The 25,073-nt window shown below is 25.7% G+C and overlaps 3 protein-coding genes across 4 annotated transcripts in view; all 3 read left to right on the top strand.

The window, feature by feature from the left end:
• The window catches only part of LOC119668769 (phosphatase and actin regulator 1), a 413,254-nt gene that overhangs the window by 145,099 nt on the left and 243,082 nt on the right, over positions 1 to 25,073 (top strand). The gene's annotated exons all lie outside the window — the stretch shown is intronic.
• LOC119668782 (zinc finger protein 813-like) lies at positions 17,861 to 20,570 on the top strand. Its single transcript, XM_038078418.1, has 2 exons — positions 17,861 to 18,160; positions 18,213 to 20,570. Exons 1-2 carry the CDS (start codon positions 18,016 to 18,018, stop codon positions 20,075 to 20,077), a joined length of 2,010 nt encoding a protein of 669 aa, XP_037934346.1. The 5' UTR covers positions 17,861 to 18,015; the 3' UTR covers positions 20,078 to 20,570.
• Positions 22,356 to 23,280, top strand: LOC119668789 (peptidoglycan-recognition protein SB1-like). Its single transcript, XM_038078431.1, has 3 exons — positions 22,356 to 22,468; positions 22,528 to 22,866; positions 22,936 to 23,280. The coding sequence occupies exons 1-3, from the start codon at positions 22,423 to 22,425 to the stop codon at positions 23,115 to 23,117; spliced, it is 567 nt and encodes a 188-aa protein (XP_037934359.1). The 5' UTR covers positions 22,356 to 22,422; the 3' UTR covers positions 23,118 to 23,280.

Genomic DNA, 25,073 nt, shown 5'->3' with positions numbered 1-25,073 from the left:
ACGTGCGGATAAGCCATGGACAAGACTGACGCCAAAGGATAAGGCTGCCATACGTAAGGAATTAAATGAATTCAAATCATCTGAAATGGCAGTGCACGAAGGCAGTCGACATTTAACAAGGTAAATAAGTTTAACAATTATTAACTGACCAATTAAAATTCGATATTTATTTTATAATTTATTTTATATATGCAAAATGACTCACATTAAAGTGACCCAGATGTGAGATGAATTATTTTTGTATCAAAAATCAAAAAAATATTATTTGGGAGTCGAATACATTTTTAATATTAATCCTTTAATTTTATACAATTTATATTTTTACAATTCCAATTATTACAATTTAATATTAATTAAATATTAATATAGAATAAGTAATGATTATTAATTAATATTATTATATATTAATATTACTATATATTAATATTATTTATTAATTTGTTATTTAATATATTAAATCGGATGTTGAAGAAAACTGCAGTCATAAAACCCTCAATATTTTAAAAAAGTGTCTATCTACCTAAGACGTATCATCTTTCCAATCCTCTTCCGATAACGATTATACTGTCTGAAGATATGTTGTATAAATGATTCAGATTATAAAACTCGTTATCTTTAATGATGTCGATTAAAGCCATTTGTTTTCTACATTGACAAAACTGTTTCATTTCCGAAAAAATAAAAGTCGCATTCTGCCAAATCGGGTGAATATGAAAAATAATTGATCTTATTGATATAGCATGTAGATGATCTTATTGCAAATACCTATTATTAAGCAGCTCTTTTTATTGGCAAATATATTTTTTCAAAAAGCCCAAATGACTTCAACTACAATCAATCTATGTAGTTGCCAATAGTTGGCTTCACCACAAATACCGACTTTTAAAAAGATCTTATTTCATACCTGACCTCTTACATTATATATATTATTGTAGAGTACTTAGAATTTAAAATCATTTGCCCATTTTGTTTGCTGATTAATTATAAAATAGTTTTAGTTCATGTACATTTCAAATGTTCTAAAAATAAAACTTAATAAAATATAATATTTTTTTGAAAATAATTTTAATTAACTCCATAATATTCCTAATGTTTTTAATAGCTTTTAATAGTACTTCACAAACATATAAAGTGTAAGCCACTGAAAATCTAAATTGAAATTAATTTGTCATTTCTTTTTGTATCTGCAACTCATTTTACTTTCTATTTAATTAAATAATTTTAATGTCGCTGACAACTTCCTTGTTCATATATAGCATAATAATCTGCTTCTGACAGTATTCATACAAACTTTAATTGCCATTTAAAAAAAAATAGTTTTTAATTCAAATGTGGTCAAAGGCAATGTCAAATAGGTTTTCTATTAAATATTTTTGATATATAATATTAATAATTGAATGCTATATATATTAGAAATATATTAATTAAGAATAATAAACAGGAAAATTTTTTGTTGCTGCAATCATACTACTGTTCTATAATAACCTCTCCATTGGGGAGAATAGTTTATATTAAGATTTTAGTTACATCAAAACGGACGTTGAAAATCATTTCCTATTTTTAGGATTAAAATTTTTGATCATTTTTGTGGCGGTTAGATAGATGATTCAAAAGATATATGCACAAATTATTGTTATATCCTTTTCTTGTCTATCAGAAAGGAAACAATTCAATCACAGAAAAAATAAAAGCACCAAAAAATTTAATTCCACAGAAATAATTTATAAAGTAATACTTAAAAGTGATTATTCTGTCATTTATTAATTTAATTTTAATTATAAAAACTGAGATAAGTAGTCTTTCAGCTAAGACCTTCTATACTTTCTATATCCTATACTTTTTATACTTTGCTCTCTATACTCTTTCCCTTATTTCTCATTTTGGTTACGCACACGGCCTGTTGTTTTGTACACCCATCCATCCACAAATTTTTAACCCATCCAATTAATCCACCATAACTAATTATCAAAAATCAATTCAGTGTAATCGAATTATAAGAGTAAGCGATCATAACTAATCTATCAAAATGAATCAAATACAATTCAAAGCCAATAATATTGTCTTAATTTTTAAGGATCATATTTAATAAGATTAAACTTTTTTAATAGATACTTCTGTTAAGTAGACACTCCTTTTCTATAAACAATTTATCAAAAATTTAAGTTGTTATTTAATCTTTATTTGGGCCAACTAAATTTCTCTCTCTTCCTCTCTCTTGCTCGTTCCCTCTCTCTCTCCCACTTTCTCTCTGCGTCTCTCCCTCTCTCTTCCTCTCTCTCTCTTTCGCTCTTTCCATTTTTCTCTCTCTCTTTCCCTCTCCCTCTCTCTCTCTTCTTAAATTGTGTAAAATACAGACATCTTCCTATTCTCCTAGAATGAAATTTCAAATGGTCCATTCTTCTCAAATACAAAATCTATAAAAATATATATTAATAAATTATTTTCATGAAGCACCCATCATTAACTTGTGAAATATTCAGTATTAAATATTCTCATGAAGCATCCGTCTTTAAATAGTGAAATATGTCTGCACTTTCTCTTTAACTTAATTTTTTATAAAGCATCCACAATAATATGACTGCAACACATTGCGGATGTACTCGTATAACCAACGCGGTCCTTAAGCCAACTCTCAACTTTGTCCACTAGTCAGTATTTAAAAAACAAATTTAAATAAATTAAAAGTGAATGTAACACTGGACCATGACCATAAGTAAATAAAGATAATTGAATTATATGGGGAAAAGGGGAAAAAACGTACTTAACCTGAGCAAATGTAACTGCGGCCAAGAATGTTGCATAATAAAATCAACGTCAACGCTGAGTCACCAACGTTAAACATCGTTTATGCAATAAATTTTAATGACTTGTCAATTGGCATAATTAAAAAATCATTTGAAAGACCACAGTACATCGCCACACGGCAAAGCACAGCACAGCGCAGCGCAGCCAGCACTACACGTCACATCACATCTCACAGTGGAGCAGGACAATCCTTAACAGTCATACGCTATAAATTATGCTGAATGCCACCATTGGGCGTGTCACAGACATACATAAACCGAGCGCCATTGAGCTTTTTTTATTCCCATTTTATGCTTCTCTGAGTGAGTTTAGTGCCACTAACAGAAAACAAAAAATTAAATGAAAATAAAAATAAAAGAAAATGAAAATGAAAAAGAAAAATTTTAGAAAATGGCGATGCTAAATAAAGCCTTGACACTACCGCGGGCACGGCATAAATGCAAGCCATGGATACCCCAACCGACACTTCGCCTCGCTAAGGATGCTCTGTGCGATGCACGATTCTGGCGTAACTCAACGTGCTGCGGTATTAAAAGCTCCCACAAAAGTGCCGCACTGGAAAAACTAATAAGAATTTATTTTATTTTTTTCAAAATGTTTAAAATGTTGTGGTCCTTTTACTGCCATATTTTTTTATTTTTTTTTATATTTTTAACGAAATTTGTTACTTCGGTTTTTATTATTGCAACCTTTGTGGTATTTAAGCAATTTGGACAGGTACCGTACAATAGTTTTATCGTAGAAATGTTAATTAGTTGATCCAATAAAAATGGTAGGCAACAATTTATTTTTATTAATCATTTCTGAACTGAATACATATTCTCCAACGCATTTAGTGTTTTTCACGGTGAAGCCAATGCCCTAAAGGACAACAATTCATAATTTTAACACCAATTTAAAATTATGCACTTAAAAAAATGTTCCTAGGATATATGGTTTATGCAAGATTACAACTATAGCTATAAACCCGGTTTGTTGTTAATTCCTATGTGCAATCCTTAGTTGAACTGCTTTAGTTCTTGAAGATCTTTATAGGCCTGAACAGACAGGTATCGTCCTTTGTGGCATCTAGTAGCCAATCTGATTACTAACTTGCTATTGTTATTTGGTACTATCCAATGTTTTCAACCCATTTCTTATCTAGTGCTTTCATTGAAGATGCAAATGCTCTTTATCGCGTTTTCCACAAGTGGGTGCCGAATCAAATAATTTTCTGTACAATGTTAGTATAGTTCCATCTAATCCAAAATGGTTAAGAATATATACGGGACCATATATATATACCTTTAAAACACTTTTTCTCGAATGCTTATAAGCCTTCTTTTCACTGTTGCACAGATAAACAAACCAACGATGCTGGGGAATTTTAACAAGCTTTACTATACTTCATATATCTCATCACTCAATATCGTTGTGAATGCATGCAAAACCATATATATTTTAAAGAATTTTTTTCTCGTATGCTTATAAGGCTTTCCTATCGCTGCTGGATAAGCAAAATTTTAACAAGCTTTACTATAGCTCAGATATCTCATCATTCAATAACGTTATGAATGCATATAGGACCATATATATTTCAAATAATATTTCACTCGAATGCTTTCTTATCGCTGTTGGATAAGCAGACAAGCCAACGAAGTTGCCGACTTTCAATATACTGAACAATGTCAATATCAAGATATAACTTATACAGCTTAACAGCCCGATATCGTTGTAATAGTCACAACGATAAATATTTTAAAGATTTTTTCACTGGAATTCTTATAATATCTTCTTATCATTGCTGGATATTGTCAAGGCTTTTATAGTATACAGTAAAATAGGAATAATAAAAAATTGTATTTATTTGTCGGAAGTGATCTTATTTTCCAATGCCTTATTTAGTCCAAAATAACATTTATTAATAAGAACTCAAAACATAAGCACAGAAATTTCTATCTGTATTGTTCAGCCGTATTTTCACAACTAGATGCTAATTGGCTACAAATATGGAACAAGGCATAGAAAAATGGAAAATAATATTCTGAATTTTGTGTATTCATCAGCCAAAAAAACAAAGTAAATATATTTCTGCAGGAAAAAGCTAATCCCATATACCTTACTACATGGATTAATCATTATTTATAAAAAGACATAATCATTTTGGCAATTAATTTGATTGACACTTAAATCAGGGATGTTTTTTTTCACAATAGGTTTGACCGTCAATACGTGACAACATTTAGTCAGTTGATATTCCTCGTCTCAATCTTGAAATTCGGAGATCTTAAATCTGTAACTACAAATCCTGCGTTTGGTTTCAGTCAGTGTATTGATATTTTGTTGTTAATACTCCCAATTTGTTTTAATTTGTTAAGTGAATTAAAATTTCATACTAACGTACTTCACTTTCATTTAATTAATTTTTAATTTGTCTTTATATTTAAATACTTGAAGAACTTTGCGTCTTGTCCATATTCTACGTAATCGATACCTCATCAAACTACTATCGACGAGGTATAAAATGTTTAAAATAAAAACAAATTTTTCTTATATATATTTACCAGATATACCAGATATATACGATAAATATTCTTTTAAGTAAGCAAACTAAAAAATGTGCAGCCACTTAAGCAAACTATTATGCTGCAATAGAAAAATCATAAAAACGATTCGAAAGCAAATTGATTTGAACTGCATTCAGTTCATTTATTTGCAAAAACGCTCCCTCGCAGTTGAATGCAAACAAAAACGCCAAATCGAATGAGTTTTTAAATTGACTGTAAATTTTGAACTTTTTTTTTATTTATTTTTTTTTTCTACTCACAACAGTCTGTTTTTTTCTGTTGGAAATTTTTTCAAACCACTTGATGACTTATCGATTAGAAACTTTTACTCTTAGCCAACAGATTGTTAAAATAATTCTTGAAAACAATTTTATATAAAATTCATTTAGTTTGTAATCATATATAAAAATTTATCTCGTCCTCCTCCTCCTCCTAAGAATTTTGATATAAATTTATTAAGATTTTAATTTTTTTTTATCCTATCATATTTATATATTGAATTTTGCAAATAAAAACTTATTTATTGTATTTTCATTAAAAGTATTTTAGATGTGTTACTCTATGCATATACGCATATATTCTTGCAATCAGCATTACTAAAAAGAATTGGGTAAAAAATTTTATAAAAACTATCGTAATTTTTAAAAACTTATTTGATATAAATTTCTTAAATTCTTTTAAAATAATAATGTAATGATCAATGGTTTTTGACTGAAAAAAAAGTATTACACTTTTCAATATTTAATAAAAGAGGAAAGCAAAAACGCTTATATGGTTTAGCTGTCGTTTAATTGTACTTTAAAGTGCAGCGCCTTTCTCTTCAACTTTTTATTGCACCAATCGAATTCGAGATACGACCATCTGACAACAGATTTTTATAAAGTAAACTTTTCCAATTTTTTCCACCGTCAATATGACTTAATTTTCGAGATATTATCGACCGTTATCAGAAATCTTTGCGTCTACTGGTGTTATTAGTTCTTTATGTAATCAATATTAATATTACATATATTCATTAGTGTTCGATGGCATTTGTAGGTTTTAATAAAGTACTTAATGTAAAAAGTTTACAATTCTAAATACTGATATCTCTAAAAATAAATTGTACAGCCATAGAGTGTAGTAGAAAAAGTTGCTTAAAATAACTGATTCCACTATAAACTGTTATCAAATGGGTGTATCAGAAAAATCATAATCATTTCATTGTCAAAATGTTAAAAGCAACATATCTTGAATACCCTTATAATGTAAACAACTTACACATCTGCAAGAATTAATATTTGCTCCTATAAATATGCAATAAATAATAAATTAATATCGGTAAAGGAAGAGGAGGAACGCTAACTTAGTTTTATAATATAGTGTAATATATTATATTATTTTTTGAATATTCGCACATATATTTTTGACTGAATTTATTAGATATTTTCAAAAATTGTTTAAAAAAACCGAAACTAATTCTATTTTATTTTTTTTTCGTTACAGGTTCCATAGGCCATGACAAATACAATGGCAAAAAATTTCCAAAAAAAATAATAATATTTTGCAACAAAAAGTTATGAAAAATATTTTAAGAAAAATTTAAAAAAAAAACAGCATAAAATTTATTACATAAATTTAAAAAAAAATCGTAAAATAAAAAATTTAACAAAAAAAAAAAAACAATTACAAATTTAAATTTGATAAAAAATTTAATTATGAAAGTAAAACTCAGCTAAATATAGCATCAAAATTTCTACTTCAACAACAACAACTAAATTAACAATTCAAATATAAAATATTGAAAAAAAAAGAATTTTTGCGAATTTTCAATTATGAAAATTTGGGGTTTCAACAACTACAAATTTAATAAACTAACAACAACAACAAAACGAAAAATACAACAACAACTAGTAAACGTAAAAAAAAAACAACTAGAAGCACAAATTTTAACAGAGAATTGAATTTTGCGATAGAAGAAATAATCCTTTGGCAACTTTTGTAATCTAGGCTCTATTGCAATCTAGGATACTTGCTGCAACACTGCTTCATTCGCAACAACTTACAACTCCGCTTCTTGCAACTTTAACTTAACTCTACCAGCGCTACGAAGAAAAACAACTGCAAGGCACAATTATTTTATATTGAAAGGATTTCTTTTAAGTTTGTCCTTTATATAGCAATTTATTCTCTTTTTTTTTGCTATTAACAATTAAACAATTTTACAACTCACAATACGACAATGGCAAAAACTTTATCCTTTCGTGAGAGAAAAGCAATTTAATTTTAATTTAATTATCATCCTTAAGAGCAGTTCATAGCAACAATTTTTATTGTCATTACTATTAAAATTCCAAAAGGACTCTTTAGTTCTTCTTCTTCTTCTTCCTTGCAATTTGCTTATTAATTTGTTTCTTCAAGTAAAACTTTTGAAATTTGTTATGTTTTTGATATTTTTAATATTTTTTTGTTTCATATTTTTTGTTTATTGAATGTTCTTTTTATATAAATATATTTTTTTCTATTTTAATGAGTTTTTAATTGACTACTATGTAAACCAAAAGAATTTTAATTTTTTTTTAATAATTGTTTTTGTCAATATAAGGAGTTCGTTAAACTTGTTATGTTCAATAAATTGTAATCAAATTAATTTTATTGTGTGTCATTTTTATATTAAGCAATGTATTGTAAAAAAAACAAAGCTAATTACTTTTATATTTAATTAATTGTAATTTTATTTTTAATAATTAAAAACCCAAATATTTAATTTAGAGCAATAAATATTACAAAATTTTGTATTACATCATTTATACTGAGAAATTTATTACATTTGTTTAATAATTTATATTATATCTAAAGCAATAATCATTATGACGCTACAACACCTTTTAACTGTTTTCGACATTATTACCAACCCACAATATATTTTTATTTATAGACAAACAGAGTTTTGAGTAATTACAGTAATCCCTCCTATAACGCGGTAGATTGATTCCGCTTTATAGGGGTATTCCCGTATACCCACCGTATATGTGTACGCGAAGCTAATTATGAACTTTACAAATCCCCGCGTTATATGGGGAAATGCTCGAGTTATACATGGTTTGAAATCGCGTAATATGAAAATGTGTTGTAAGGGTACCGCGTTATTGAGCGATTACTGTACATACAATTTAATTCAAAATCTCCAAAAGTTGAACCTTTTCTTTGACGAATGGTACTTCGGGTTATGAAAGTTCGACTGTTTGACATTTGTTATAAAATTGTTAAATAAAAAAAATTATTTTTTTTTTGTTGAGGGATATACATATATTTATGTATATTTACATATTTTATATGAACATTGAATATAAAAACCAATGGTAGCAGTATTGAAAGATTGCATTATAGTTAAATATTAGAAAACAATTATTAAGAGAAATCCTTAACCTCAAATTCTATCTTGATACCCTAGATTGCTCTAAATTACTACATTATAATAAAAATAAAAATACAAATACAAAAATAAATACAAATTTTATGATATTAACTTATTTAATTTTTATACTCAATTTTATTTTTCTAAAACTAATGGAGTTACATTCAAAATGTTTGTGGTAAAATACGTAAGAAAGTTTATACTTCAGAAGAAAGTCTTCTAGAAATTGTAGTGTTGAAATTAATTTTAAGAAGGAAAAAAGAAACAACAAAATTAAAAATAGAAATGTATGAAAATAAAAGAAATTATATGCAAGCAATAAAATTATTCCATAATTTAATTTAAAATGAAAATGTAAGACATAATCGAAGAAAAAAAAAACATTTAGAAAAATAAAACTTAAAAAGAAAAAAGTTTAAATTTGTTCAATAAGTAGAAAAAGAAAAGAAGAAAGAAAATCAATAAAATTAAAAAATTAAAACAATAAATGTGTATGAGTTCATGTTAAAGAACAAAAAAAAAATTATATTTTAAAAATAAAATAAAACTTATTAATATAAATAACATAAAATAATTTTATATGACTTTTAAGTGTAAATAATTTCATCACATTTTTAAAACAGAAACTATTTTTATTTAAAATTAAAATGTAGCAAGTTTTATTTTATTTTTTATTTTTTAAATCTAATTGATTTTAAAATCAAAAAATTTAAAAATTTGTAATTATTTTGATTAAATTTAGCAAAACAAAACAAAAAGTAAATATATTATGTATAATTATAAATTTATATAAATCATGCGTAAAAACTTGCAATTATACATTAAAAACATTAATTAACAAATTATGAAAATAAATTAATTAATAATTTTTATAATTTCGCTTGTCAATATTTTTATGCAATTTGTATTATATTTATAAATAAATTAATAATATTTAAATATAAAAAGTTATATATTATGTAACAGCGTATATAAAATTAACAATTTAATTAAATTACATATGTTTATTATTACAAGAAAAAAAAGTATATTCTAATTAAAAAAGTTATCAATATAAAATATATTTCCATTTAAAACTTTATATAAACTTAAATTTATTTAATTTTTACTTTTTGTTGTAATTAAATTTAATACAAAAATTAGTAATTAAAGAATTATCACAAAATGTTTAAAGACAATTTTTTATAATTATTTTTATTTTGACATTTCAATTATAAATATATATATATAAACATATATAAAAATAATTAAATTTTTATTGTAAAAAAATTTTCTTTCATTTTTTGTTAAAAAATTTCTTTTTTTTTGTGCTTTAAAATAAAAAAATAAAACATTTTAAAAAATCTAATTTGTCATGTTTTTTAATTTGTTTATACACTTTTTCAGTCATTTTAGTTTTTTTTTGGTATACTTAATTATAATTATAATTAATTATATTTTAGAGAAATTTATCAAAACGGAAATCGTTTATGGTTGTGGTTTGATTGTTAATTTATTTGGGCATTATTTGTAAATTGGGATATTATTTATAAAATTGATTTTTAGGTTTTTTACGTCTTTGTTAAAAATCCAAAATAATTTTGTTATATATTATATTTTTAAAAATAGTGATTTGTTGAATTTGTTTACATGATATTCTATTATATATTTTCATATTTAAAATAAATAATTTTTATATAATTTAATGAAAAGTAAAAAATTATTGCTTTTTTATGTATTCGGTTTTACAATAAGTTTTTGATTATTACCGGGCTTAGGTCGTTTATTTAACACATAAAAATATAAACTTTTTTTTTAACAATAAAATTACACTTATTAATTTGTGTTAAATATTTTAATTATATTTTAATTTATTTTAGAAAATTATTTACATTACAGATTTGTCAGTCTACTTCGTAGACCATCTTCTGTGTAAACAATTAATTATTAATTATTATTATTAATTATTTAATTTTACATTACATTTTATGAAAGCAACTATATAATTTGTAAATTTTTTTGTTTTTTACCTTTCTTTATATAAAAATCCCAATCCAATCCCAATCTTTACCCTAATCCACTAAACAGTATTAATTTATTAAAAATATTTTGAACTGGATACATTAAATAATCAAAATATATTTACTTATAATATATAGACTAAACTTGATAAAGTATATAGTTGGTTCTTAAAAAATATTTTTTAAAATTTTTGTTTTTATTTTTATTTATTAAAACGTATTTTTATCCATATTTTTTATTTAACTACTGCAAATTTTTATTTTAAATTCATTCTAAAAAAGTGGCTCCAAAGAAATAATCCCCCATTTACACGACTTTTAAACGGAATAAATATGGTATACTCGAAAGGTTTCACAACATGATAATGGAAAATAAAAAAAAAATTGTAATAACATCGAAAAAAAAATAAGAATAGTTAGTTATTAAAACATCAATAAAGATAAACTTATTTTACGTATTAAGACGTTCAATCATAGTAAGAAAATTCCATTCCATTACTAAACCAGTAGTAACCAAAACGGGACATCGAGTTGGACAATGGAACCATTTTGATGAAAGTACTTTGGTGACACTCAGCTTAAACCTATCTATCAATCAATTACAGATAAATATCATTTTGTAATTTATATTTTCTTTGTTAATTAACTAATAAAATTGCAATTTAAATATTAAAAATAATTTGAGATATATTATTGTTATTATTTTATTTTATGTAATATATACAATTTATTTTATAATATATGTATTATTATTTTTAACGTCATTTGTTATTTTTAAAATTTTTTTTTGTACATTAGTTATGAATAAATTTGTCACATTTTTTTAATGATTTTAAAACCAATTCTATGTAACAAAAAAATAATAGCAATAGCAATAGATAGATAGATTTATGAGAATTGCAGTCCCAAAATGATTGGAACTCAAGTATGACCTATTTTAATACCATAATGAATATAAATGGAATAAATTTTGTCTCTGTTACGGTCCCTGATTAAAACAATATTGCCACCTTATTTAAAGTGTATTTGAATTATAAACATATTTTTTATTAAGTTCTGTATAAATTACTTTTCAAAAACAAAAAAAACATAAATATTGCAATTTTATTTGAAATATATATAAATTTTTAAAAAATAATTTTAAATTGAAATTCTTTTATTTAAATATTATTATTAATTATATATTTTAATTATATTATAATATAGACATTCTTTATTAAATTCGACGATGATACATTTTACCAAGAAAAAAAACAAAAACATTACCATTTTATTTAAAATATATTGGAATTATTAATAAATAATTTTAAATTGGAGTAATTGATTAAAAGGCTATCGCAACCTTCTTTAAAGTTTATTTGAATTATATATATATTTTATTTTTTTTATTAAGTTCCGCACAAATTACTTTTCAAGAAAAAAAACATATATATTGGAATTTTATTTGAAATTGATTTGAATTTTTAATAAATAATTTTAAATTGAAATTCATTTAATTAAACAGGATATAACTTTTTTTAAAGATATTAAAATATTCCTATTTTATATCATTTTTTTTTTTAAATTATAAATTAAAAGTATTATAATTATAAATCACTTTATTTTTTAAATTTTCTTTTTAATAAATTTTAAATGAATTTTTAAAAAAAAAACAACTTTTTCATTCCATTTCAAACAGTATTTAAATAACTTAAAGAAACACAAATCTTTGGATATTTCAAATTTTGTACATATCGAAAATAAATTTTTTAATAAAAAAAAAATTAACCACAATAAATTATATTATATATATATATAATCAAATATAGAAAAAAGTTATATTTTTACAAGCTTCAAAAATTAAAAGATTCTAACGCCATTAAATATAAATTCAAAATACATTTAAATATATACAATTTTATTAAACATATATATACATACATAAATATATATATATATTATATATATAAACACTTAATTATATTATAAATAAAATCAACTTTGTATGCTCACAACAGAAATTGTGTTTCAAGACAAGACCCATAAATTTGTAATGAACCAAGATATTTGAAATTTGAACTTAACGAGGAGAAGTAATGAATCAGGTTTTCCAAAATAAATATATAAAAATATTTAAAATAAAACAAAAGTAATTTTTTTTTGAAAAATGGACCCAGAATGCAAAAATTTTTTAGAAATTTTAAAATTAAGGATTATAGCAAAATAGCAAATAGACGCAAATGTAAAACCATAAGGAATACGAATGAATATTTTAAACTGCAGAATTTGTAGGAAAAGCTGCGATCTTTAGCAGAAAAAAAACAATAAATAATAAAGAGCAATAAAAAATAATTTGATAAAAAAAAAATAATTTGTAAAAACATTTCAGAATAATGAGAAATTATGATAAGAACAAAAAACCAGAAATTTTTGAAATTAAAGTATATAAGCAAATTAGCAATAATATATTAAATATTTTAAAAGAAACAAAAAAATTTGTAAAATATTAAGTAAAAAATTACAGAAAGATGCTCGCGTGTGCTCGTGAAATTATAATTAATAAATATATATATATATTATATATGTATAATAACTATATAATATTTACAAATATGTATTTAAAAATGCTCTTCCTCTTTTTTCAGTAATAAAACATTTTTAAATTTAATAAAATATTTTTTTAAACTATTTTTATAAACAAAAAATTAAAAAAACTTTTTATTAAATTTGAAAAGGTTTAAAATCTTAAAATAAATTATATTTAGCATTTAAGTAATTTTCGTGGGAAACTGATATATGTTTACATATACATATATTTATATATACATAAATTTATATATATATATGTATATTATAGTTTCATATTAAATGCAATGAAAATTAAACTTATATTTATAGTTTTATATACTTTCTTAGTATAAATACATACATTATATATACTAAAACAAAAATAAGTCAAAGTTAGTTTACTCAAAAAACTTAGCATAAACACTCTTTCTGAAAAAAGTCTTTACAAATTATATAAAGAAATAAAAAAAACTGAAGTAAAATATATAATAAATTAAATTAGTTTAAATTGCACTTTTCTATGAAATTTATAAATTAAGCATTAAAACGTTAAAAAAAACAAATTTTAAAGTTCAAGTTAAAAGTATAAATTCAAACAAAAATTGCAGCTAAAATTAAATGGAAAAAACTTATTGTGTCTAAAATTAACCAAAAAAATAAAATACAAACAGAATTAAAAAAATATGATTTAGTTTTATATAAATTTTAATTTTTTGTTTTATACTACATAAAAAAAAAATTTTTGTTTTAGCAGTTGAGTTTTAAATGATTTTAATATTTTATTCATTATTAATTCTTACACTAAATTTCTATGTATTTTTTTTTTAAGACTTAAAAAAAAATTATACTTTATAAAACTTACTTTTTTATAAAACAGCTAAAAAAAATTGTCTATAAACTATATTTAAAAATAAACGAAACTTAATTGTAAAATAAAATTAAAAATAATAAATAATTTTGTTTTAATATTGAAAAAGCGAACTGTAAACTATTCTTGAAATGATGATGAAAATGGAGAAAAAATTTGAAATGCGAAAATTAAGAAAAAAAATTTATAATATAAATATTTAATGAAAAAAATAAAAATTTGAATAAATTATTTAACTTAACAATAACCTTGTTTTATTAAAATAATTACGCTAATTTTAATTTTTCATTACTATAAAGATAATTAAGAGCAACTGGTCTCAATTCTTCCACCCGTTTTTTTATCTAAATGTGAATCTGTGACTATAATGAGTTAAAAATAGATCATCTGAACTCATCAAAAGAGACCGCGTGAACACTGCTAGGCTTAATACAGTTCTTTCTGGTCATTGGTGTATAAAAACTCTCGCAAAGAAACTGCGAATTCTTCATAATCCTCACTGCAGAAGTTGAGAAAACCCACAGGAAAAAGAAACCATAATATATGTTCTCTGTGAATGCCCGGCTTTGGTGTCCAGAAGATATAGGTTCTTAGGAGGATACTTTTTTGATAGTTTATCTGACTGTTCATCGATGAAAACGAAAGACCTATTAAATTATCTAAATTCGACGGGATGGATTTAATGTTTACTCTTCTATACTAGGGTTCTTGTGATAAATGTGGTAGCAAAATTTCGAAAAATTGCTAATTGAAGTACAAGTAAGTTATCTAATGACCTGCCACTGCAACCAACCAACCATAATGAGTTGAAGTTCAAATGTTGTGATTTTAAAGGGTTAATAAAAAATATTTAATTTAAGAAATGCGATTATAGACCCCTATATTATCTTTATAAATAGATTAAAAAATATTATTTTTAGATCCCCATTTCCCCCCTTTCTCAAAAGGAAAGATTTTTAAAATATACTTAAAATTGTATTAAAAATTGTTTTTTTTTTCTACAGTTTGATTTTAGATAAAACCACATTTTATGAGGCAATAAACGTAATTTTGGGAAGGATGTCTAACAGACTGAAACTTATTTATTAATTCGTAACAACTTTGCTGAACACGTAGAATCCATATCTATTAAAATAAAAATTTCTTATTAGTTCTTTAAAATCTCAATTTTTAAATTTAATCCATTACAGCCAGAGACTCAGAAGTCTATGTGAAAAAGGGATTGCTAAATCATAGTCGTAGTAGTCAAATCAAGTTTCCCCATAAATTGTAGTATTAAAACTATATTGCCGAGACTTATTTATTTATCCGATATGAGATGCCCACTTAATTACTTCTTTCGTTATGAATTAATACGTTACAAAATATTAATACGTGTTTTGACGTTTAATTCTGTTTTTTACAAAACCTAATAGGAATGCTCCTGATGAAGGCAAAAGCGAATTTGTCAAAATACGTATATATATATATATGTATATATATATATACGTATACATATATATGTATATACAAAATATACAAATGTATATACAAAATATACAAAAAAAATACGATCAAAATAACAGTTAAACTCCCAAAAAAAATAAAACCGACTTTGAAACCTACAAATTTCATTAGAATAAGTTTTTCGTTTCGAAAGTGTTATTGTTCCACTTAATCTTATAATAATTTTTTAGAAAAAAATAATGTCCAATTCACTTTTTTGTTAACTATGTTTCTTGTCTCTAGACACACACGAAACTATGCTTCTGTTTGCAAACTATAATTGCTATTACTGCTGATACCATATTGATAAGGTTAAGTTTAACCTATAGTACCCTGTCAGAGTTCCTGTAATTATTTAAAAATTATTTTCAATTAATTGGAGTCAATCCTTAAATTGTTTTAAGTTTAAGGATATAACCGATTTTAATTGTAATGGCACTGGTAGTTTATTCCAGTAGAGCTTATTTTGGTTCTCCTCTTCTTTTGAAATTGGTGAAAAGAAATTACCTCCTCTAAACCCACAAAATAGTTTCGGGCCTACACCAAGGTAGGCCACCCTTTACCTGGCAAGTTTGTCTGCAACTTCGGTGCCGGAAATATCAGCAGAACCCGTTGGATGCATATCTGATTGTTTTGTTGAAGAATCTCACATTAAGCTTTTTGAGACACTCCATCAATAGACTTGATGTTACATGTTGAGAATCGAGTGCTTTTAAAATTGTCTGACCATCAAGTAGAATAACTATTCTATATGTATGATAATTACGTTCAAGGTTAAAGTATGTATAGATTAATTTCTGATTAAAAAAGAGTTGTGTTTTTCCCTAGCGCTTATAAGGATTTCAACCACAGCTCATGAATACCTTCTCCAGCTTCTTCTTCAGTGTGGGAACTCTCCGAAGAAGAGTTAACATGTTTTGGTTTATCTTATAAGTTTTAGACATACCATCTCAGCTATTTTTATAACAACGTTTATTTATATCAACATTGCGTTACGATGTAACAATTTTGCGCCAGCTATAACTCGTTTTTGCGTAATGTATTCTTAATATTTGTTTCTACTATATCAGATAACTAATAACTGAAGTACCGTAAGTACAGTAAACTATAGTAATACTTAAAGCACTATGTATTGAGTAAAAATATGGAGCAAATTTTTATAACTTCGTAAAATCTATATGGTCGTATCATTTCCTAGAAAACGATGCACCTCTTTTTGAAACTTCTACTTCCTAAAAAGTACTTAATCGAAGTTAAAAATAAGTTTTCAGTTGTGACGACTATAATTAACAACAACATCGTCACAATAAAATTAAGTTATTATAATTCATTATCTATTAATAAAATTAAGTTATTATAATTCATTATCTATTAATAAAATTATGTCATTGTAATTTATTATCTATTAATAAAATTAAGTTAAGTAATAATATTGTTTTCCAATAAATAAACTAAATAGTATCAATCATATTTTTGAGTTTAAAATATTATCAATAACACTAACCATTTTTCGTTGAGTGTAATATTCAAGTTTTGCCGAAATCAACACGCACGTGGACAAATCAACTCTTTGAAATAAGAACCAATAAAGAACAACGAATGTAAATACCGAAGAAGACAAAGAAAAGTAACTGAAAGGAAATTTTGAATCATTGCGCCTCTTTGTGTAATATCACAAACAAATGTCTTAAGGAATTTTTAACATCAAAAAACCAAAACACAACAAAATTTTTCGGAAAGTGCTCTTATTTTAGCAAGTATCGTGGTGAGTAGGGACTGGGTGGGCAAAATAGCAAGACCGGGTGGGGAAAATGATCATGCGCTATTGTGTAGCATTAGGCTTTTTGTTTTTCTACTGCGTGATATTTTCACCTCATTACTCAAAATATTGAATATTATTTGAATTATCCAGAAGATTTTACACACAATTTCTCGAGCAACTCTCAGTTTCTTTTCTTTATCTTCTTTGGTAAATACTTTCAAGCTACTGCTTTGAAATGAGTCATTTACGGCCAGTGTAAATGCCATATTAGAATGAGATGTATAGTTACTTATGTTAAATTAAAGAAATATTCGAAATTTTTAGTATGTAAGTATGGCAAATCCAAAAAATTTAGAAATCAAGAATATGTTTAAAGAAACAATAGAACGTGCAATAAAAAATATATGGCAGGCTTTATAGTGAAAAATTCTTAGTTGGTAACATCATTTAATTTTACTGATTTTTTGTTCTTAGCGTCAAAAGTTCTTTAGACTTCAGTTGAAAAATGTTTTTACTTATAAAAATATTATCAGAATTGTCTTAAATTCAAGTAAGTCAACCTGTGACTTAAGGACTTAAGTTTTGGTTATAAAAGTCCACGCAAAATGGTAAAGAAAATTAGAAAAAAAAGACCCAAAGAAATCCATAATGCTAAGGTTCTAAATATGGATGAAAAGGTTGGCATATTAGAACCTAAACGTGCACGTTTCAACGAGGAATTGAAAATAGATCCCTCTAAGTTCGCTCAAAGTAAGTTTTTGAACATACTTTTTATTTCCAAAATATAATTATAATCATGTAGATGCGCATGAATCGGTTCAACCTTGTATAGAAACTTCAGCACAAACTTTAAACTTTAATGAAATAAATGCAAAATTAAGTGGATTATATGAAGCTGAAAATACAGACGCTTCACAATCGGAAATCGCTCTTTTCAAAAACAAAAGTCAAAAGTCTTACGAATTAAAATTAAAATCTCAAAACCAACTTTCTGCAAACAATTTAGATATTAAAAGTGTTAATGATTCTGCGCATGCTGCTGGGAATGTTGGTTCAAACAATATTGAATCTTTTTTCAATACATCTCTAAACGGTTCTGTGCTACCCTCAGATACTATGTGCCCCAACGAAAATGACGCAAAGAAGAATACAAGCCTCGCAACTGGTTATAAATTGCGATCACATAATAAGATATATAAATACACTAACAATGATAGCACAATGAAGAATAAAAGTCTTCCAATTCGTTTTAACTTGTCTTTGGATCGCAAAGTAAATGCAACAACTTATGTAGAAGATACTCCTAGCTGCGCAACATCTTCCATTATTTCAAATAACAACAATGATTTGGTAAATCTTAAAGGGAGCAGTTTTAGTTCACCTCTTGCTGAATTAAACATTTCTTCGAATCATTCCGAAAATCAACGAGGCAACGTATCATACTCAAGTGCCCTATACAATAATTCTAGTACATTCACAGGAATGCCAACTGGGAATAATTCTTTTATTGACTATTTAGAAAGAATATCAAACTCTTCAACTATACAACATGAGCCAACACGAATCAAAAATTTACTATGTCCACCTCTTTCTCCATCTGGAAATAATCAAGTTCAACAGAACTTACCATCAAATAGTGTAATAACTGAATCATCTCCAAGTATTCAAGAGGCTCAGGAACTAATGTCCTTGATTGTGTTAAATGTACCGATAAAAGAAAATTTTCTTTGTAAGTTTTGTGATCTCGCCTTTAGTATTGAAGCGGAGTGTAAACAACATGAAAATACTCATGACAGAAATAAGCCATATGGCTGCCAGTTTTGTACATTAATCTGGAGAAATCGTAGAGATCTTATTGAGCACATTAAAAATAATCATTCGAAATTAAAAGCAAATATATGTCCGCTCTGTAAAAAGGGATTTAATCGTCATTCAGATCTGAAGAAACACACTGTGATACATACAGGTGTGCGCCCTTATACTTGTGGTTTATGCAGAAAAACATTTTCACGAGACTTTAATTTACAAAAACACTTTCTACTACACACTGGACAACATCCATTTGTATGTCCATATTGTCCGAAGTGCTTCTCCAATTCTACTAAACTGATACAACACATACAATTTCATAGTGCTAAAAACTTGTTTGAGTGCAAAATATGTAATGTATCATTTTCACAGCAGAAAAAGTTTATAATCCATCAACAAATCCATGGAGATTCGGATGTAGAAAACAACAAAACAGATGTCCACTCTGTTGCAAATACTAGCAGTAATGCCTCGACTTCAGTGTCAGTTGACAAGTCGGTTTATGCTCTGAAAAGTTTTTATAAGGAAATTAATGTTCCAGTTCTTCAAAATTTGGATACCAGTGACTATCTTAAAAAACACTCACAGATTGATTCAGATGGATTTCTCTCTTGTAATAAATGTGGCATGACTTACAAATGTTCGAAGAAACTTGTACGACATATAATAGATCGCCATGGTGATGCAAATTCATTAGCATTTTTAAAATGTGGTGAAACTTTCTATGAAGATCCATCACCCGAAAGTATACTAACTTTCGTTGTAACACATCCAAATCTGTCCATAAAAGAACTTTGCATGCATTTTAATATAACGGAAGAAGAAGCTTCTGAGAATATAATGACATATAATCCATAGAATAACCATATAAAGAATACAGTTTTGGATAACAACAATATGATCGGTTTGGAATCTATCTATTCATAATATATGATAACATAATATTCATATAATTCATAATATATGATAATATTTGAATATATACAATTTTAAGTCACTTTTACTCTCACTTGATAGTGTCAAATGTAGCTCCCAATAACTTTAGACTACAAAACTGTGACATATCAATTCACGGCTAAACACATCAAAAAAGTGACAAGAAATATCCATTAAGAAGTTTATTATTATCGAAAAAAGTTTTTTTGAAATTGATTGTAAATTTATAGAAATTAATAAAAGAACCACTAAGGGAATAAATTTTAATTTAGACATGCACTCGCTGAACAGGACGTCAGCAATTTCAAGGAAGTTTAAACATAGCTCGACGAATGATTTGCCGCTAAAGACAAGACGTTTTTCTAGCATGGTATTCATAAATTGCAAGAAAATTGATAAAATATGTAGAAACCGATACCAAATATTTTAAATAAAAAAAAATTAATTTCCCTTAAAAATAAATTTTTTTTTTTGTCAGAAAGAAGCCGGATAAAACTTATACATACACCTAGTACCTTGACTTACAGTTAGATAGGTAACTAACACGGAAGAAGCTCATCTTTATTTTCCAATAGAAAGAAGCACAGAAAGATTTAAACCCAATATTTTGTTAGTCTCAAGATAACTTTTTGTTCCTTTCATTTAAGATCATTTTAAGATGATGAAATCAAACAGATCTGTAACATTTTGATCTGATTTGATCTGAATCAGCATTAGCTGACTATCACCCAATGCAAAATTTATATATATTTAGTAGTTTTCTTTAATGTCATAGGATAGTGTAAATAAATTGGAGAAGTTTAAACAAAAAATTAAAACAATGTAAAATGCTTTTGGCTAATAAGACAGAAATGATTGGCATAGTCTCATGAAGTTGAACTCTAATACATTTTCTAGTAAACACTAATTTTAGATTAAAATATACCTATGTGAGACAGGATATATCATGCATTACGATTTACCAAATATAACAATAGTTAATAAATAAATGTTGGTGTTCATTCAAAGATTACTTATCAGTTGTATTGAAGAAAGATATTGAAGAGAATACTGTGTCATTTTAAATAGCTTTTGAAGTCAATGCCTTGGCTCAAGAAATAAATAAAAACGCAACCCCTGATTTTTAATATTTTGCACTCTGTTAATAAATATTAAAAATGGTACCTTTTCACTCACTTACTAGAATAGTTTCAAGTTACTTAAGACATAATATAGCAGTATCAAGCATCTACTTCACGGCGGGGCAAACATCATAACAAACTTAATTTACCCTTTTCACAACATCTTTTTGCAGTGTATAGTAATTTATTTTACGGTAATTTATGAAAAACTAAAGAACAAATTCATTACATCTTAAAAATCAAAATAGAGAGGTTTCGAACAGTACTGAATTTCAATAACAAAAGTTTTTATTTTTATTTAATTAATTGAATATTTGGCTGACTGTACAGGTGTTTTAAGTATTGCCAAATACCCAATATCGGTGGTTTTAAATTATTTCTTATATTTAATTATTCGTAAATAATTTTTTGAGACTGCAAATAAAAATAAATTAAATTAAATTAAGATAATAAAAAAAATTTTGTTGTTGTACTTCATTACTGTTCGAAACCGCTCTATTAAACACAAGACTGTGTATTAAGTTAAATACTACCGTCAAAACTTACATTAAAATTAAATATAATATAAAAATTATGATTTTAATTTTTAAAAGCAGAAAATGTTTTATAATGAATATTCTTTTTTGAATGAATATTCTTTTTAAAAAAAAATTTTATGTGTGTCCACTTCACTGAAATGCACTGCAATATTAACAATTTATTATATTTGTTGAATTATATTTATTTGGTTTATTAATTTAAATGCTCTTACTCGTATAAATTTATGTAAATATTGTTTCCTGGAGCACAAAGTTATTTACTACAACACTCTACTTCTGGGATTCCCCTTCACAAAAAAAGAAAACAAGACTAGAATAGAAACAAAGCGCAGTTTAAAATAAAAATTTGATTCTACGAAAGTTGATACCGAAGTTTTCTTCTTCCAACCTCACGGTAAATCCCCACAATAATGACAGCGACGATGATTCCGCTTATCAGCAGAAAGTTTTAAATTGTTTAATAAACAAAATTAAATGAAAAAAATTAAAGATCTTCAAATCAAAACATTTATAAACTGATAACACTAAAGTGAAATCAAGCATTTAAGTGTGAAGATTGAAACCGAGAAGATCAGTTCAAGACTAAACCATCAAAAAAAAAAATAAAATGAATACTAGAAACTATTTGCAAATATTCTTAGTGCTTGCAATAGGTAATAAAATTTAATTATAATTTAAATAAAATTAAAGTCATAAATTATTTTATTTAAAGCATTACCCGCTTGCTTTGCGATCACCGTACAACCGCGTAGTTCATGGGGTGCTGTAGCAGCTCGTTCTCCCTCTCGCATTAGAGGCAAGGTGGACTATGTCATCATACATCATTCGGATAATCCTGGTGGCTGCAGCAGTGCACAACAATGCAAGACTATGATTAAGAATATTCAATCGGATCATAAGAACAGACGTAGCTTTAGCGATATTGGCTACAATTTCATCATTGCTGGAGATGGTAATGTTTATGAAGGCAGAGGCTATGGTTTGCAAGGCTCCCATGCACCAGGATATAATCGCAATAGTATTGGCATTGTATTTATTGGTTCTTTTGAAAGTAAGTACTTTTCATCAAATACTAAAGTGATTTTATTTTAATATTTTATTATTTATTTAAATATTTTAGACACTGCACCTTCCGCTCAAATGTTGCAAAATGCTAAGGATCTCATTGCTCAATCAGTGCAGCAAGGTTACTTAAAAGAGGATTACACACTGTTGGGACATAGACAAACCAAAGCAACCGCTTGTCCAGGTGATAAATTATATACTGAAATCAAGACATGGCCACATTGGAAAAACATCTAAGATATTTTCTAATTAAATGTTAGGTTCATTAGATTCAAAAGATCAAATTATGAATTAAGAAAGGCTGATAAGAATTTTTATAGATTATAGTATTAATAAATAAAAATTGTAAATTGCAATTAATGAAATTAAAATGAAATTAAAACGTCAAAATAAATTTAAATAAAATTTTTTTATTTACATAATATTTATATATAATCAGTTAAAGGACATGAATGATAATTGATAATTATTAATGTGGTTGATTAAAGAGGCAATGATCAATGACGTAAGGGATCCATATTAAATTTTATTTTAACATCAGTTATGATGGCAAACTTATCGGATCTCCTCAACATCATATGGAAAACCAAATGTTTTAACAGGAATAGAAGATAACTATAATTAGCAAGTCGCCTCTCCCAGAATAATCTTCTTCTCAACCTATAATGGCAGAGACTATTTAACTCAATTTTAAATATTCTTACTCAATTATTTTCTATAGAGCGGTTATTATCGAGAAGTAGTAAATTACAACAAAAAATTTTATTTTTTTCTAATTTATTGAATTTTTGGCTGACCATACAGCTGTTTCGAGTATTACCAAATACCCATTATCAATGGTGTTGGAATTATTTCTTTTATTTATTTATTCATTAATTATAATTATCGTAACCTGCTGAATTTAAAGCTCAGAGTGAATTATCTTTAGCCAACTGACCCAAAGCCATACTTAAGTCGTATGTTCGAACTTGAGCTTTCTTCAATTTATTGTGAAAGTTAATTAACTGGTTAAAGTTAGAGATTTATAGTACTGTACGTGGTATTTACATAAGCTTTTTCTAAATAGTTCAAAATATATTATTGCTTCATCAATATTTAAACAACGGAATCAGTTTTAATGGATTCATAAATTAATTCATAATTATATAATGAATTTATATAATTCATATAAATATAACTAAATACTTATATAAAAAAATCCAAAAGTAGTAAATTAATTAAATCGTTATATAGATCACACCAGATCACACCTGTTAATGCACAAACTTGAGGCCTATGCTCCACGAACAGTTAACGGAGCTAAGAAGAAGAAGAAGAAAAATGCACATACTGATAGTTTGAGTGACAGTTTTATCTTAACAAGTTTTTCGAAATCTTAACAATCAGATATTAAAAAGATATTTAAAGTACCTAGAAGTACTAGTTGGATTTGTCGTTGTAATTTCGAAACCAGTGATGAAGCAAAGCACTACAACTTTAGTAGATCTTTATGCAAACAATTCAGGTTGATTATTTTTTAATATCACATTGGAAGACGCGTTCTGGCCCAAGCAAACATGGTATAATCGTAAAGAATATGACTGGACATGATATCTGTAGCTAGGGGTAACAGACATTTTTTCTATCAGCATTTTTCTATATAAATACTTAAGATTGGTAATTTGTAAGATCTTGTAGCAAAAAATGTTACATACCAATTAATTAAGTTTCTTTTAAAATATTTTTAATCTCTAGACTTCACTTCATAAATGCGATCGTGTTAAAATTTTAGTAGACAAAAATTTTGGTATTAGAAAAAATCACCTTAAAATGACTCAACCACAGCAACAATTCAACATAGCGTCCAGAAATACTGCGTTAAATTATCAAAAAAAATTTTATACTCTTTTACCGCTAGAGGACAGTAACCTTATTTTTAATTGGAGTTTGTCTTGACTTAGAAAAACGGTTTTAATGTTTGCAATATGAAACACAAGCTCAACAAAATGCTTTTCAACATATAAAAAGCTTTAATAATAACGACATAAAGATTTTTAAACAAATTCAAAATAATTAATTTATTGGATATTGAAAGTATTATAATAAATAAAGAATAAATAAAAAAATTTGTTTGAAATTTAGTTTTAAAAATCAATTATGACGAAAGAAAACTTTTTATTTTACTTATTCATTTTCATTTTTAATATATAGTTT

Source organism: Teleopsis dalmanni, chromosome 1, assembly GCF_002237135.1.
Source record: "Teleopsis dalmanni isolate 2A chromosome 1, ASM223713v2, whole genome shotgun sequence".
Lineage (NCBI taxonomy): Eukaryota > Metazoa > Arthropoda > Insecta > Diptera > Diopsidae > Teleopsis > Teleopsis dalmanni.
Note: the sequence above shows the minus strand (reverse complement) of the source record. Positions and strands in the feature narration are given on the sequence as shown.

Coding starts and splice junctions, on each gene's coding strand:
- LOC119668782 (XM_038078418.1), top strand. CDS start 18,016: ATGGTAAAGAAAATTAGAAAAAAAAGACCCAAAGAAATCCATAATGCT. Junction 18,161..18,212: donor TCCCTCTAAGTTCGCTCAAA/GTAAGTTTTTGA, acceptor ATAATCATGTAG/ATGCGCATGAATCGGTTCAA.
- LOC119668789 (XM_038078431.1), top strand. CDS start 22,423: ATGAATACTAGAAACTATTTGCAAATATTCTTAGTGCTTGCAATAG. Junction 22,469..22,527: donor ATTCTTAGTGCTTGCAATAG/GTAATAAAATTT, acceptor TTTTATTTAAAG/CATTACCCGCTTGCTTTGCG. Junction 22,867..22,935: donor ATTTATTGGTTCTTTTGAAA/GTAAGTACTTTT, acceptor TAAATATTTTAG/ACACTGCACCTTCCGCTCAA.